Source organism: Oncorhynchus masou, chromosome 28 (genome assembly GCF_036934945.1).
Source record: "Oncorhynchus masou masou isolate Uvic2021 chromosome 28, UVic_Omas_1.1, whole genome shotgun sequence".
NCBI lineage: Eukaryota > Metazoa > Chordata > Actinopteri > Salmoniformes > Salmonidae > Oncorhynchus > Oncorhynchus masou.
Genome location: NC_088239.1, coordinates 27,333,320 through 27,350,325, shown reverse-complemented (window position 1 = coordinate 27,350,325; position 17,006 = coordinate 27,333,320). Strand labels below are relative to the sequence as shown.

Here is a 17,006-nt window from a genome sequence, read left to right as displayed (position 1 = left end):
AGGAATCTGAAAGTGAAAAGCAAAAGCCATATTAGTCCCTAGTCTGCTGCTCTTATCTGAAAGTCCATATGGAGTGAGAAAGAGAAGGGGAGAGGATGGAGTAGATACTTACTGTTCCAGGAGAAGGTAAACACTCCTTGTGGAACATGTGTCTGCAGTGGAAGACAGCCACACTGAAGTTCTGAGCCATATCTACAGCAAAAGGAGCAAATGCATTAATGGAAGTATAAGAATATTTTGAATATTAATACACAACGCAGAGGATGAGAGGACTAAAAACTAGAGTACTAATGGTCAATAGCGAATTGTAAATAGGAGTTGGGTTTCAGTTCAACATTTGTTTGGGATCTGTGGAATGTCACTCCTGAACTCGGAGCGGCATGTGCCACGTTGTCATTGGTCTGTACATTAAGTCGGGGGCAGGATGCTTGATATTTGGCCATTGGCCAAGTTGTACTAGAAGGACTTCTGATTGGCAACCCCAGGCTATGGTGGGGGATTATAAATGGCATCCTGTTCCTTTGTTCGGTGGGGAAAAGCTGAGGACAGGGGAGACTGACATCTGATCATCTACCTCCCAGCATAACATCTTGATTTGTCCTCTCTGAATAATCCTTTTCTCCCCCTGATTTGCTTTGGAGTTTGTGTTATTGAAGAATAACATAAATTGCAAACAGATGTCTGAGACTAATTAAGCATAAAATAATCTAGCTCCACCCAGCAAGCCTCATCAGATGAGTTTATTAGCTAGAGCCATTACTGAAGAGGCGTGTTGAATAGCTTAAAATATAATGACGGTAAGAAGCGTCCCAATTATGATACTGTAGTGTAGACACTGTATAACAATATAAAACATAATACTGTATAATGTTAAAGGTAACCCCACCTGATGGTAATATTGACGCGTGACAGGATTCACAGATGCTCTCTTCTGAAAAAGTCAACAATAACAAGGTTTAAGTCAATCTTAAGCAGTAAACATTAACACATATTCAAACTGACCATCTACCCACCATCCACTCGGACTCCTCTCATCTGAGTCCTATGCATCTTTTGGAGCAGGGAGAGGGAGTCAGCCACTAAGATTTTCTTACAGCCTTCCCTCAGCAAGATCTGAGATACAGAGAAACAAATAAGAGAAGAGGTAAGGCTGGACTGTTCATCTGTTGTTACGGTGATATTCTAGGTGCAATATGTGATGGCTGATATTCTGACCTGCAGGTTGTAGTCATGTAGGATCTTGACTAGAGAATCTCGGAGGTTAGGAATCTCCATTCCCTCCTTTATGCGGTGGATGAGCAAGATGGGATCCACATGTGTCCCAATGTTATTAAGGAGACCAGTAATGAAGGCTTGAGAAAGAGGATAAAAAGAGGAACTTAAAATGACAGTGTTGGAAACACTATGTTGTAGACCTGCTTATTTAAACAAATCCAAATAAAATTCTATTAGTCACATGCGCCGAATACAACAGGTGTAGACCTTACAGTGAAATGCTTACTTATGAGCCCCTAACCAACAATGCAGTTTAAAAAAATAAGGATAAAAACAAGTAATTAAAGAGCAGCAGTAAAATAACAATAGCGAGACTATATACAGTGGGGTACCGGTACAGCGTCAATGTGCGGGGGAACCGGTTAGTTGAGGTAATATGTACATGTAGGTAGAGTTATTAAAGTGACTATGCATAGATTATAACAACAGAGAGTAGCAGTGGTGTAAAAGAGGGGGAGAGACAATGCAAATAGTCTGGGTAGCCATTTGATTAGGTGTTCAGGAGTCTTATGGCTTGGGGGTAGAAGCAGTTTAGAAGCCTCTTGGACCTAGACTTGGCACTCCGGTACCGCTTGCCGTGCGGTAGCAGACAGAACAGTCTATGACTAGGGTGGCTGGAGTCTTTGCCAAATTTTTGGGCATGGTAGAGGTCCTGGGTGGCAGGAAGCTTGACCCAGTGATATACTGGGCCATTCGCACCATCCTCTGTAGTGCCTTGCCGTCGGAGGCCGAGCAGTTGCCATACCAGGCAGTGATGCAACGTGATGCTCTCGATGGTGCAGCTGTAGAACCTTTTGAGGATCTGAGGACCCATGCCAAATCTTTTCAGTCTCCTGAGGAGGAATAGGTTTTGTTGTGCCCTCTTCACGACTGTCTTGGTGTGCTTGGACCACGTTAGTTTGAAAGTGCTTGTGTGTTCATGTGACTTACGTGGCTTATCAATAGAATAGGAGATGAGATCCTCCCACAGCTCAGCATCATCCTGCTCCTTAGCAAACTCTATGGCCTTGTCCACATCCTCCAGTTCCTCCATGATCATCTGAAGGGCCCGTCTACAGTTCCCCATCCTGCCTATGAGGGTTAAGTAACAGTGGGTCAGTTTCCTCAGACCAAATGCAGTCAATTACCTGACTGGCTGGTGGTTTAGTTCAGCTTGCCCCCCGCCCCCCATATCTAGAAACCTTTGTTACAATTTATAAAGCACTTATGAGCATTTATAAATGGCTTATTCATGAGCGTTACGAACATAAACTGTACGGGGACACTTACTGAGCAGGAAGACAGTCTCCTCCACAAAGTTTCTCTCCTGACAAATCTCCAGAGCCTGAAGGATTGTACACGTAAGATGATTCATCATGGTTCTAATATATCTGACATACTTGATAAGATCATATGAATGTCAACTCAATGAAATGTACTTCATGGACATTTGTATTTGAGCGGGCAGTGTGAAAGTGTCTCTAAGTACCTTTTCTAGTGGGCAGTGGATGCTGTCCCTGAGGAATGGCAGCAGGTTGGGCCGATCATACTCAGCATACAGGCCAATTTGTCTCTCATGGTACCGCTGACCCTTGTGGTGGTCCCTCTTGAACAATTTGTGTAAGTACTGAGGGAAGGGGGGGGGGCTGCATTGTTAAATGTCATACAATTTTCAAATCAAGATTATCACAGGAAACAAGAAACTTTATAATCACAAAAATAACTCGACTAGTGAAAAATAAATGTGACTCACAATGTGTAGCAGCTCAGGTCTGTCGCGGAGTTCCTCCACTACTCTGTCGGTCTGTAGCACATCGAAGACAGAAACGTGGTTAGCAGTTATATATATATATATATATATATATATTCTATGAAAGATCAAGGGTAGCAAGGTACACATACCGATATTTTGTCTTCATTATCCAGGAGCATGTCGACAGCTTTCTGACAACACAAATAAACCCATTCTTCAGACAGGGATAAACACAAAGTGACTTATGACCTTTGTTGTCTTCCAATCCAAATACATTAAGAGGTGTGCGAGGCACGATGACTCAAGGCAAAGGTTTTCCATGACTTTTGCACAGCTTAAAGCACTCCAAAGACAGACTTAAAAAAAAAAAAAAAATAAATAAAAAGGCAAGATGATATTACTATTCAAGTAAGGACAAGTATACACAACACAGCAATACAGGTGCAAGGTCCTATGATACAGCAAGGAGTTGACTTTATCAAAGGATTATGCATGATGTTCTGGCTACCCACCTCTTTATCAAAGTCCATGAGGAGCACAATCTTGTCTTCTATGGAGGAGAAGAGGTTGTGTTTGTGGATCAGCTGGTAAACATCTTTATGCCTCAGTCTCAAGTAGATCTCCAGGGCTCGGTCATACCGCTGGTCATATGTATACCTGCATGGACATTACAAAGGCGCAGCTTAGTGGCACTTCAAACGCTCTCAATTTATCAAACAGGAAATGGACATTGCAACAATTGAGAGGTTATGATGTCAATCCAAATTGTGAAACCAGAGGAGAGTCACTCACAGTTCAGCCAGTGTGGTGAGCAGGGTGCTGTTCGTGGGGTCCTTCTTGAGGTGGTCGGCGACTGCCTGAACAATGGTCATGTTATTGTAGAGCTCTCCTGGCCACTCGCGGATCAACGTGGCAAAGCCCTTGGAGAGAGAGAGGTTGCAGAGAGAGGCTGTGTAAATTAGTTCATATTTGCTGCAACTATATTCGGTTCTTCTTGAGTCCTTGATATAATACTACAACACGGCAGTAAGAATAACATCAGGAACAGACAGACATACCTCATAGTCCGTCTTTAGAAACTCATTTAAGATCATCTCATATATGGCAGGTCTGAGACGCAGGTCCCCTCTGGGCAAGTATTGGCTGATGGCCTGGAGAGGCCATCAGAGAGACCGGAGGGGAGGCGCGGAGGACAAAAGGAGACAAGAGAGAGAGTTATACAAGTATATATGGGGAGGAGAAAATGATAAAGAGATACTTACAACAACAGTTAATACTGAGGGCAACACAGAGTATTGTTACTTCTAAAAAAGTACTTAGTCTTTAATGCCATAATTTATCACTTTTTAGGGCCGGGATGACACCTGTGTCGCAATATTTCTTCCATGGCAAAAATGAAAACACGAAGCAGACCAAACTCTTTGGTTCTTTAAAACCTGCTGTATGTAAAATATTGTGTGCTCTAGCTTGGAAAATAAATACATGTGACTGGATGACCACATAATGTTTGTTTGTGTCCAACATTAGGGATGTTTTCCTAAAGTTAAATCTGCTTTGGGTTTGATTTCCTTGCCACGATACTAGGGAGTATCACGAATACGGGTATCGTCCTGGCCCTATCACTTTGCGATGTCACAAGGTGGACTGACTCACCTTCAACTGCCCAATGGTTTTAAACCTGTACACCTCATTCTCCCAGAGTTCCATGTTTTTCCCCAGCACCTTCTGACACTTCCTGGATTGAAGAGAACGAGAGAGAGAGAACAAGAGAGAGAGAGAGAACAAGAGAGAGAGAGAGAGCGAGAGAGAGAGAACAATCACTTAATCTACTCCTTGTACTGGTATTTTGCAGAAGAAACACAACTGAAAGAACTAAAAGGCTGGTAGTACCTGGCAGCGGTGTCGTAGTCACCCTTCTCCACCAGGTGATTTATGTAGGCCATCCCAATTTTCTGATTAGAACAGAAGAGAAAGTCCATTAGGGAACAAAACATGAGTAATGGACTGTGTCTTCTGCAACTTCATCAAGTGTTGCATCTTCTGTAGTTTCATCCGGTGTGTATCATGTGATTTCAACCAACTGAGAAGACAAAGGTTACTTTACTAACCTTTGTGTCGTTAATTTGCTAAAGCGGGTTGACTTATGGTGGGATCCGGTAAAATACAGATAGGTAAAATAGCAAGAATAGAGAGTGAATAGCACTATTCAAGGTACGAATAAAACATGACCAATGCCTATACAGTACCTGGACTTCATGGCGTTTAACATTCTTGAAGCTGATCTCAGCAGCCATCAGAGCTTCCTGTATAATGCATTATTACCTGTTATAGGCACGCATATCTTCTAATGTCTTATAAGGTTTATAATATGTATCTCAATGCAACACATTTCCTGAAAATCTGCTTTCAACTGATCACATGAGAAGATACTGTACAACGAAGCAAAAATATTGAAATCCTCATACCAAGTCTACTTGATATCCTTGATCCTTAAAAACACTGACCTCATACTTCTTATTGTCCAGCAGCCAGTCAATGTGGTCATCCTGGTCTCTCTCTTTGGCCACCACAATGTCTTTAGGGCTGATGATGTAGAAAAGGGATTCTCCTTCAGAATGTTCTGTTGACAACGAGGGTACAGGACAGAGCATGTGATCTATCCTGCAGAGTAGGTTAAAGTAGCTAGAACGTGGAAATGCAGACTGTCTCTCGGAGTAGTGCTTGCCGGGGGGAGGTTTCTGACTGACTCACCCAGCCGGTAGTCTCGACACTCGTTCTCCTGGAAGTTGCGGACGGTCAGGGCGTCTGATGAGATCTCCTCAAAGCCCTCTGGGAGAGGCTGGATGATGTCCAGACGAGGCCGCGCTCTGAACTCCTCCTCCTGATCAAATACACACACACGTAAACATGTTGACCAGATCAACATTTAAATATCATGTCTGTGACCACTTAAGCCATTTCATCACACAGTATCTAACCAAACAGTACCACGTGGTCAGAGTTTTCCTTCACAAAGTACAGGTTGACCAGCTGGTCTGCTAGAGGCGCCAGGCCACTGATGAAGAACTCAGTTTCAAACGCAGACACTGCAAGAGAGAAGCCCAAACGACTCCACATCACCTCCACATCCTGTTGCAGTAAAGCCCCACAAAACATGACGTTACATTAATACTGTGACTAGCACATGCATGCCCCGCCCTCACCAATTTCCACATAACGGCTAGGAAGGTCTCTCATCTCCGCGTGGTCCCTCTCCTTCACGGCACAGATCTTAACGGAGGAGCCCCAGCCGATGATGAGGGTGGAGTTGTCTTTCCAGCACAGACTGCATGGGTACATATCCGGCCGCAGGCTGACGTTATCCCGCGAGACGTTGGTGATTCGTTGTTTGGTGCTGATGTCATAGATTTTCACCCCCTGAAAGAGACCAAGACAAAAAAACAGAGTATATTCAGTCTTTGCATGTCTAACGCACTACGCATTTCATGTTTGTGACAGACATGTCAAGGCGTCTATTGAAAGATGACACGCTGTATGATGCAAAAAAAAAAAAAATAAAAGATCATTCCAAACAGACACAATAAAAAGTCCACCATGTTTCTTGTAAAGCCCATGTATCTGAAGCTTTGACTGCTGTCCTTACCACATTGTTGGCCCAGGCGATGAGATTGGCCCTCCACTGGACGTTAGTTATGGTGCCCTCCCCTTCGTGCAGAGTGGATGTCTTCCAGCGTTTCAGCCAGTTCCTCTCATACAGAAGAAGCTTGGGAGAGAAACATAAAAAAACATTTCGCATCAGGACCACGTGCCATTAATATCCAACTTACCACCATGGATTCAAGACAGGCACACGCGACCCGTGTCCTTAGAGCAGTGGTTTGAGGATCTTGTATTTCCACCAACAGAGGGCAGTAGAGCACAGGGACAGGAGGACAGTCTGTTGTGTCAGTGGGTCTCCCAGAGTGGGAGGATTGTATTCAGCTTGAGCTTTATCGTAAATATTAAGTAAAACAGACATTGTCTTTCAACGCCATCTTTACCTGATTCAACTAACTGATCGATGTTTATGTATGACATGATATGAATAAATAACTGGAAGGGTAAACTAAAGATGGCATGAAAGATTGTGGTACCAGACTGACAAAATCAATTCTCGACAACTTCATTATTTCCGTAGGTTTGACGGCCTACGCGGTATTTCTCTGAATCACTGATTCTCGTCAATGGCTTTGAGACATAACGATGGCTGTAGTCCCTCATTTCAGTCGGCTGTGGCTTCACCTCAGAGAAGGCCATATACATAAAAAGCATCTCTCAGTGTCACAGTCATACAGATGGATGTACAATAGCCTTTAGTTATTATGAACAGGGAGGGGGGGGGTGCGGCGAGAGGGAGACAGCCCCGGCCTTTAATTCAACAGTCTGGAAATGTTAACAGTTCTCTCCACAAAGAGAGGATATGACACTGGAAGAACTGTGGAGACAGAATTGAATTGCCTTTGACAGGATGTGGCTCCAGTTGAGGCTTATTGATTTTCCTCACAGGGTGCTTTATGGAGGGTCTTGAGCACACGGAGAGGGAAGAAATCAGTACCAATTGTGAGAAAATGGAAAAATAACACTAACAATGAGCGTTTCATAAGCCGAGCAGCTTAAACACTTTTACCTTCTCCAGTGTTGTAGGTATTGTCATGACGTTGGCCTGGGGGGTACGTTTATGACAGTCATAAATATCTCTTCCCCCCTTTTTCCTCTCTCTACCTTACTGAAGTTACATTTGCAAAACACTTGGTTAACATAGAGATTCTGGGAACATCAGAAGGTGGGGGGAAATTAACTATATTCTGGTAATCCGACCAATGGAACATATGCGGTGGTACTTAATGAATATGATGTCAGTTCGGTTGTCATCTGAGACATTCTGATCAATGATAAGATGACAAACTCTACAGTGGAAAGTCTACACATCAGAGTTATCGGATTCACATGGAATTGTTATTCAATTTAAATGTTTGAATATGAAATTATTTGTGATGGGATGAAATGTGATTTAAGCTTCTAAAATGTGAGATTTGGGTTTTCATAAGATAGGGCTCTGCTCAAATCAGTGGCCCGCCCCTGTGAAGGGACATAGGCTATACAACTTTTCAAACACGCCCTCGTCTCCCCTCCTATATAAGCCCTTGACGACAATGTAACCTCCTGTTCCAAGGATGTAGGACGACGGTCCGATGTCGGAATGGTTCAGAAAATAACTACAGAACGAAGCCAACATCAGCGTGAGCTTTGGTTGCGAATGGTATGAACTTTGAACTCTTATTCACTACAGAAGTGATACCACCTAGCCGTTGAGTTAGCAAAAGCAGATGCAAACGAGGGTTAGGAAGGAACAGACAGAGTATCCCGTCTATCACACAACGACGTTACTACAACGTATCCAATTGACCACCAGAGACATTCTTCAAAGGACTCGGTTGGGCAACACGGCCTTCCATCTACCACCAACCTACCGAAGCGCAGCCCAGAGTAAATATTTATTGCATTTTCCTTTTCCAAATGGGCGGTAATTTAGAATGCATAAGATACTGTATTTACGACAGCACAGCTTTGGCCTTTGTTCCTCAGTCTTCACGCTCCTTCACTCAAACCCAGCTCCTTTTCTTTTTTCCTTTATGACGTAATTTGTAATCAAGTTATGATTTAATTATGTGCAATTCTGTGTGATTAGTTAGGTATTTAGTAAATAAATAATTAAACCCAATTTTGTATTGCTGGTTCAACTTGTTAACCAGGGTTCGTGCAGATAACCAAGAATTTACAACTTTCAGATGAGACTGAATTAAGATGACGATTAATATTGACTGCTATTGATGCAAAATATTACTAGGTCTTTAGAGTTTATTCGGAAGATAACAGCTCTATAAATATTTATTTTGTGGTGCCCGACTCTCTAGTTAATTACATTTACATGATTAGCTCAATCAGGTAATATTGATGACGGAGAAATTATTTTATAGAATAGCATGTCATATCACTTAATCCAGCATAGCCAAAGACACGACAGTATGTATATAACTTTTTTCTCCAGTGTTGTTGGGGGGATTGTACCGTACTGTACAGATTTTTTTGTCTGTTGTGTCATTTGTACTAAGTGGTGTTGCGGCAGATTGCAGTCTTTGGCAATGGAAAGGGAACATTAGTACCTAACATAAAGTGTTTTCTGAATCTGAGACACATTTATGGGTATGTTATGAGAAGAGACTGCTGTGTCAGCCTACCCGGGACCCTAAGACTATGGGTCCTCCTGATAATGACATCTATTTGGTGTGCTTGTGAAGCACTGCCTTTCAAACACTGTTGAGCGAGCAGCACTTTGTGAAAATGGGCCGCTTGCCCCGGAGTGCACTCCAGACGAGAGACAGGGGAAAGTAGGAGGCTTTCACACCAGTCAACAAAGGCCTGTGTGTGCACAGCCATCAACCAAGCACAGGGGGGGGGGTCAAGTGAATCTGTTTCACCAGAACAATTTTTGGAAGAAAAAGGCTCATTTATGCTGAATATTTGTTAACTAAAACATGAATATAGAGTTCTGTCCACATTAGCTAATCCGCAACAGTTTTCAACTACACTCCTGCTAACACTGTTGAGATGAGCTGTATACTGTACCCACATTGAAAAATCCCTTTCAATCTCACCTTGTTGCCTCCAGTGACAAATTGTTTGTAGTTTGAACTGCTGAACCGAGGGTGTAACGCCACCACCTGGAGAATATGGGAATGAGATCCACTTAGAACACATACAAGTTATGGTGTGGGTTATTATTATACCACCCGGTACATATACTCTCAACTTGTCATAAAAGTATGAAGTCAAAAGAATATTGAAATCTGCTTACTTTGACAGGACAGTCAAAGTTCTCATGGAAGCCTTCCCTTGTGTAGAGTCCAAACACTTGAACCTGCAATAAAGACATGATAGAATGACAAATAAAGGATCAGTCAATATAGTACGAAATGAAAAATAATGAAACTAATATATACATAGAAATGTTTTTCCAACTTGTTCCTCCAACCTCGTTATAGAGGTCATTGAATAGACCAGGGCCTTTGGCAAAATACATCTCTGTCCCTAATTAATGTCTGTCTGCAGCTGTCTGGGAGCAGTCAGAGTTACAGAGTCACTGTTGTGTATGAAGGGGGAGTTCTGGACAGTAAGACTTTGATTGGATCACTGATAGCCATCTCCCGGGTCACCAATTAGTGGACAGGTTGATTCACTGAACCCTCCGGTGCTTTGATACCAGGTTTTTACCACAGCCTCAGTTAGCGTAGCTACAGCAATATCTAATGCAACAATTATACTGTACCACAGCTCGACTGTCCACGAGTCAAAAAAAGGCAAACATAAACAACATCACAGCCTTTGCACTCTCCATCTTGAATCGCATAGATGATTCTGGATTATCTGAAAGGATTGACATGGATTAACGGCAAACTGAATTGGTCGAGGATGAACAACTGCGGTGGCGGCAATTTTAATTGTCGGCGCCACTTTCGGTGTCGACAAGATCTTGTTTTGCTGCTGGAGTGCGTGTGAGGGGGCGATATCAGAGAGCACATCTGGACTGCAGGATCCATGAAGGATGGTAATAATGATCAGGAGAGGAGAGATAACAACAAGGCAGAGAACACTGACAGGGTATCCATAGAGATCTGATGACTGACAGGCAGATGGATGGGAGAGTCGTTCCCCTCACAACACGAGCACGAACATGTGCTTGTTCAGAATCCCTAGAAATGTGTAGATTTATGAAAGTAAACAGGTATGAGGAAGACACAGTTTCTGGTTTGTAAATCTTCTTTGAGAACTTGGGCACAGATATCTAAATGACTTTTCTCCAGGTAACAGGTTCTATTAAATCCTAAATATGAATGATATGAGTTCATTAAATTGTATAATTGCATGGAGTATGTGGAAAGTGATGCTGAATGTCAGAATGTGTCATGCATACCACCTAATGACGTTGCAGAAATCTAGGATGCATCCCAAATGGCATCCTATTCCCCACATCAGCGGTAGGCAACCCTTTTCCTGGAGTGCCACAGGATCTTGTTCCAACTAGGCACCGTACTTGACCATCTGAGCTAATTGATCAGTTCAGTGATTGCCTAAATTCAACACACCTGATCTTCCAGATCGGGAAAAATCACAAACACGAAGTGCTTGCGGCACTCCAGGATCAGGGTTGCCTACCCCTGTCTTACATAGTGCACTACTTTTGGAATAGGAATAGGGCGCCATTTAGGGGCCACCCTTTATGGCCACCAGGTCTGAGCAGAGAGCTCTCACCTTGCCGTCCTCAGAGCAGATCCCAACATGCTCTCCGCTCTCATCTAGGCTGATCTGGTTGATCCTCACTGGACTCTGAGGAGAGACCACAACAACATTGACACTAAATGACTGGGAAAGTTCTGAGGCAGAGAGCAAGTGACTCTTTTGGGATTGTGTGGAGTACTTACAATTTCAAACTTCTGAGTCACATTGCCTTGGATGTCCAGAAGGAAAACTTTCCCAAAGTGAGTGCCCAGCGCAAGGAACTGAAATGGAATGAACCTGAGATTAATCTTTAAGACACCTGGGAACAATCCAAGATTTTTGCAAAAATTTTATACTGACGAAAGCTGTGGCAAGAGGATTAAAAATGCACCCTGTCTAGCGTAGCTGAGGGAGGCGGGTAGAGTGGGGTGGAATCAGTTTGCTCTGGGGCAAAAACTGTGAAATTACAGGGGGAGGGAAAACCTATTTATTAAAGCAGACAGTGTGAAATGGTATTTTTGTCTCTCAAATTAAAAGGGTTAAACATAATAAATGCACTGTACATCTGGCTTCTCCTCGCGTCGCCAACAACCCAACCACCGCCTCTCCTGCCCACCGTAAAGCTATTATTTTCTACAGAGCAGAAACTGGTTCCCCATGTTTCCTGCTTCTGCCACGTATGAGAGTATGTGTGTGAGAGTGTGTTTTGAGTATGTGTGTGAGAGTGTGTTTTGAGTATGTGTGTGAGAGTGTGTTTGAGTGTGTGTGTGAGAGAGTGTTTGAGTGTGTGTGTGAGAGTGTGTGTGTGTGTGTGTAGGTCCGCTGGGACAAGAAATTATAAAAACGGGGTACCTTTTTGGCATTAGATTAAGTGTGCGCTTTTCCACCCAGGCCCAGCTTCAGACCCTCCCCTAATCCCTCCCTCCCTCCCCAGGCCTGCGTGTACGGTGAGCCCACCATGCTTCAGTGCAGTCTGTAATGAAATGCTTATATTTACAGGCACAGCTGAGCATGTCAAACAGAGCCCCTGCAATCTCCCCAAATAAAATAACCAAAAATAAATAAATAAAAGGGTCAACCTTGCGAGGCGGAGTGACTTTTAAAAGGATTTATCAGAACGGAATTGTTCAAATTAAATCCCGATTCAGGCACTTAAAATATGAGGCAACATCAGGCAATGCGGGGTGTTGGTGGTTTTGAAGGTGCTGGGGGTTGTCTGGGTCGGGGGTCTGTGTGACAGTGCAGGTACTGTAGCCGGCAAGAGGTACACAAGCACAAAAACACTGGTAAGAAAGAGAGTCAGATCAAATCTGGCATTTCAGCACAGCAATGTCTCGTCTCTCACTCTGACACACTTGCTTTTTTTTGTAGGATGAAAGAGGGAGAAAAAGGGGAAGAAAATCCTCAAAGTAAAAATAAATAAATGAAAATCAATAGTGGCTAATAAAACATCAGGTGAGCAGACAGAACCAGGTATGACTCGTCCTCTGTCCAGGCGTGCATGAGTGCACTCGGTGCCATGACGATTAGCCATCCAGCTCAGAGTGGCCCACTGAAAAATATCAACATTCAAAAAAAGAAGAGGGGAGCGAAAAGATGGATGAAATGCAACAAGGGACAATGACAATGGCTGGTGGCTGCTAATGTGTGGTGGCCTGCCTCTCCATACTTTACAGAGAGAATGCCAATCAATGTTGAATATATATCAAACGTGCACAAACAATTACATTTGAAATCTATTTTAGTTTAGCCTGAAGAGCCCTGGTTGGTTAGGATCTGTACCTTATCATGGACAGTCATACAGCTGGCAGCATCCTTTTGGAGAATTCCAGTCACCCCATTGGCCAATCGTTCATACTTCAGCTTAGGCTCCTCCACACTGTCCTCCTCCTAGTTTAAATAGGGATTTAGTTGAAACAATTCACATGATTCAGCTATAATATACAGACTATTACACTGGCACAGATCATGCATTTACCTTGCTGACAGGGAATGGGAATTTTGTATGGAGTTTATAGAATTTCCATTCCCAGTCGCTATCAGCAAGGTAGGGAATTCAATACATCTCATTCAAAATGCCCATTCCTTATCAGCAAGGTAAATGATTCTAGATATACACAGTCACACAAATGTCAAAGGTCAGTCAACTCTCCACCTGTAACCAGATCATCCAACCTCTACTGCCTGCTTCACACACTGTCCCAGGAACTGAAATGGATTACAGCCCTCCCTAGAATCCAGAGAATATGCACTGCTGCCATATTCTCCTGTGTACATTTGCGGTCACAGCCTGAATATTCCCCATAACCCAGTTTATAACCAATGCTGCATAGACTGTGGCCGCCTATATGGTGCATCAACACAAAACAAAGACGGCTTTTATGAGCACTATGGGAGAAGGTGAGGGCTGGCAATGTGTGGAGAGAATGTCATTTCCAAGAACCATCCTTTCCGACTCCACACCGCCATGTCTATTTCCTGTTTATTCCCATTGTGAAATTTCTAATGCATGGGCATTTGTCACGGTTTACCGAGCCATAACACAGAACAACAACAAACTCACGCCCCATACAGAAACTACATGCACTGTTTTGCAGACTTTTGTTAGTGTGGTAAGTTTCCTTTTTTCATTATTTTCTTTAGGCTGATGAGGCTCTACCACATCAACACATTCTTCAATTAATAAATATTCAGTAGGGCATGCTAAATTAGGAGTCTGACAGAAAATGTATATTTCAACAACCCACGAGGGGAGAAAATTGAGTGAACGGAGCATGGGCCAAGAGACTGGTGGGAGCATGTTACTTGGTTCCTAGTAATATCTGGCAAAGCCTTAAACACATCGGCTGTCCTCTCACTGCCTTCATCAAGTTTTGTCTGCTGACAACCCAGCGACAGAGACAGGCGAATAGCAAATGGGCAAGCTACAACACAAAAACTAAATAAACAGGGCCTTGTAACAATTCAAAGGGGACATACAATCATGCAGTTCCAGGTGCTTTTTTGTTGTTGTTGCCTGTCAGTGTTTGTGTGTTAAAGTAGTAGAGTGGATTCTGTTTGTGGACTGGTGATAGGGGGGCAGCAGACTTTTCATTTACTGGTTGAGATTTCTCCCCCCACCCATTCTGAATTGTTTTTCTTTTGGGGAGTAGGGATGGAATTGTTCAATGTACTGGCTATTCCTGACGTTTCATTCTCTGTATCATTTAGAGACAGGCTGCTCCTCACTCTAGCAGTCTGGCATGCTATATTTGATTTAGCGCTTCACAGACAGCAAATTAAAGGAGCTGGATGATATAAAACATATCCAAAAAAAAATCTAAATGTTTGTTGCAACAGTGTATTTCACAACTGCATGCATCTCTGACATGGTCAGACATTGTATATTCTGCTGTTGATCCAGACTTTCTTTCACAACATGAAAACATCCAGAAAATTGCATGAGAACATTTTTCTAAATCTGCCGTTTTTTTCTCTGTAAAATAAGAGGTTGTTGTATTATGCTTACAGGTGGGGATAGCATCAATGCAGACAGCATAGAAGTTTTCTACAGTTACGTCAGCCTAAATGAATTAAATGTCTTGTTGTTTGCACACAACACTTACCTCAGACTCATCTGTGGATTCTTCACTTGGTTTCCTGCCCTAAATTACACGTGTTTATTAATGGACAGGGGCAAGCCTTTACAATCAGCTAGAGCAAACTCATTACATACATAATAGAGCAATAGTACAAGAGCAGCTAGCTAGGAAAATACTGTTAAGTTGTCTTTGTTTACATTGTTTAGCCATGTCAAGGCATTCTCGATTGCAATGCATGATTGCACACGAGGTCGCAAATGCAATTAATCCATTTACATTTTTGAATTATTTCCTGGAAAACCGATACATGAAGATAAAGTCGATTGTTGAATTGACTGCAAAATATTGCTGTAATGTCTGACAGACAAGATGAGGCTTACCTTCTCCTCTACTTCTGCCATGATGATTGGAAGAGAAAGCAAAACAGCGTTCTATTTGCAACTGTCCAATAGTCAATTTAGATATTGAGCTAATGTTGCTCAAAAGAAAACTGAACGAATTCACCAAATACCCGTATATTCACAAAGCAGCCCCTTGTTGACAAACGTAACTGTGCCAGTCAAAAGAAAAGATCACATGACAGAAACCAGAAACGTGTGGCATTATGGGTCTCAGAGTTTTTTTGTTGCCAAATGGACTGCACCTCCTCCAGTCTTTACTAGCCCAGTAGTTCTCAAACCTCGGCTCAGTGATCCCCAGCCATTCCATGTATTTAACCATTCCAGAGCTAGCACATTTGATCCATCTTGTCAACTAATTATCAAGCCCTTGACTACTTGAATCAGGTGAGCTAGCTCATGGCTACAACAAAACTGTGAAATGTCTGGGGGACTCGAAGAGTGGTTTGAGAACCACTGCATAGCCTACTGCAACCACATATTTGCTGCTGCTATTACTACAACATCTGTATGGCTGCTGCAATTCTTCTTCTTTTTTTTCTTCTTCTACTACTACTAAAAGAAGATGTAGTTCTTCCCCTGAGCAAGGCAGTTAACCCACTGTTCCCCGGCCGCCGAGACGTGGATATCGATTATGGCAGCCCCCCACCTCTCTGATTCAGAGGAGTTGGGTTAAATGCAGAACAGACATTTCAGTTGAATGCATTCAGTTGTACAACTGACTAGGTATCCCCCATTCCTTTAATTCTATAATACTGAACATTGTCTAATAAAAATAGTCATATATAGGGCTTAATTCCCCCAATGTATTAAACTAAAATACTTGTGCTCTGTAATGTCAGATACAGGTATGAGTGTGATATCAAGACTATCAAACTATCATTGGTCTTCCATCTAGGAAGTGAAAACTTTACCTGCATATGCTGTGGCTGTGGTATGCCTTTTTAACCTCTATATCACTAGGGCCCAACTCCTCAAATCGAGCTGCATCTTGGCAGAGATGGCTTTACCTCTTACTTCTTCTATCCCACCGCATCACTAGAAGAGGGACCTGCTGGGAAACAATCAACACATTTCTCTCAGATCTGAGTGATTTTGGACAAATCAATACTCCATGCTGGTCTACTGTGAACACGAGAGGCTTTGGCCCTGCAGGTATCAGAGAAGGAACATTTGTTGTCACCTTGCCTTAAAAGCACCTCATAAGTACACATTTCCCTTTTATATTTCTATCCAGTTCTGGACATTTGTAGGCTACCAAATCTGGGTTCTCCAAGGGTAGGCCTATCAATGTCTGTGTGTTGAGTCTATGTATACTGAACAAAGATATAAACACAACATGTAAAGTGTTGTTCCCATGATTTATGAGCTCAAGTAAAAGATCCCAGAACTTTTCCATATGCACAAAAAGCTAATTTCTCTCAAATTCTGTGCAGAAATGTGTTTACATCCCTCTTCGTGAGCATTTCTCCTTTGCCAAGATAATCTACAGTAACCATCTGACAGGTGTGGCATATCAAGAAGCTAATTAAACAACATGATCATAACAAAGGTGTTTACCATAAAATGTTTACCAAGTGGGACATCCTGTGAAATGTTTTGGTGGTCCACATCAGGGCCTGCTCTAGCATTTTGGGATACCTAAGTGATACCCCCACCAAGCGGGCACATTTTTTGTGTGTCCTCTCTTGACGGCGGAGAGAA

At 42.7% G+C, this 17,006-nt stretch overlaps 1 protein-coding gene across 2 annotated transcripts in view; it reads right to left on the bottom strand.

Moving 5' to 3' along the window:
- Window positions 1–15,474, bottom strand: part of vps41 (VPS41 subunit of HOPS complex) — a 15,797-nt gene extending 323 nt beyond the window's left edge. The window contains exons 1-28 of one of the 2 annotated variants that reach the window (XM_064941760.1): window positions 15,285–15,474; window positions 14,929–14,967; window positions 13,106–13,213; window positions 11,527–11,604; window positions 11,357–11,431; window positions 9,903–9,965; window positions 9,703–9,768; window positions 6,651–6,770; window positions 6,211–6,424; window positions 5,996–6,093; window positions 5,759–5,888; window positions 5,512–5,627; window positions 5,254–5,310; window positions 4,898–4,959; window positions 4,661–4,742; window positions 4,066–4,158; window positions 3,800–3,927; window positions 3,520–3,664; window positions 3,157–3,198; window positions 3,008–3,058; window positions 2,744–2,881; window positions 2,545–2,599; window positions 2,206–2,346; window positions 1,216–1,352; window positions 1,014–1,113; window positions 887–931; window positions 113–192; window positions 1–6 (exon numbers count right to left, since the gene is read on the bottom strand). The exon at window positions 1–6 is cut by the window's left edge and continues 323 nt beyond it. In XM_064941760.1, coding sequence (XP_064797832.1) covers window positions 1–6; window positions 113–192; window positions 887–931; window positions 1,014–1,113; window positions 1,216–1,352; window positions 2,206–2,346; window positions 2,545–2,599; window positions 2,744–2,881; window positions 3,008–3,058; window positions 3,157–3,198; window positions 3,520–3,664; window positions 3,800–3,927; window positions 4,066–4,158; window positions 4,661–4,742; window positions 4,898–4,959; window positions 5,254–5,310; window positions 5,512–5,627; window positions 5,759–5,888; window positions 5,996–6,093; window positions 6,211–6,424; window positions 6,651–6,770; window positions 9,703–9,768; window positions 9,903–9,965; window positions 11,357–11,431; window positions 11,527–11,604; window positions 13,106–13,213; window positions 14,929–14,967; window positions 15,285–15,305 — 2,490 coding nt within the window. In that variant the 5' untranslated portion in view covers window positions 15,306–15,474. The remainder of the gene's footprint in view (window positions 7–112; window positions 193–886; window positions 932–1,013; window positions 1,114–1,215; window positions 1,353–2,205; window positions 2,347–2,544; window positions 2,600–2,743; window positions 2,882–3,007; window positions 3,059–3,156; window positions 3,199–3,519; window positions 3,665–3,799; window positions 3,928–4,065; window positions 4,159–4,660; window positions 4,743–4,897; window positions 4,960–5,253; window positions 5,311–5,511; window positions 5,628–5,758; window positions 5,889–5,995; window positions 6,094–6,210; window positions 6,425–6,650; window positions 6,771–9,702; window positions 9,769–9,902; window positions 9,966–11,356; window positions 11,432–11,526; window positions 11,605–13,105; window positions 13,214–14,928; window positions 14,968–15,284) is intronic. The other variant, XM_064941761.1, reaches the window with a different exon arrangement.
- Window positions 15,475–17,006: the final 1,532 nt, after the last annotated feature.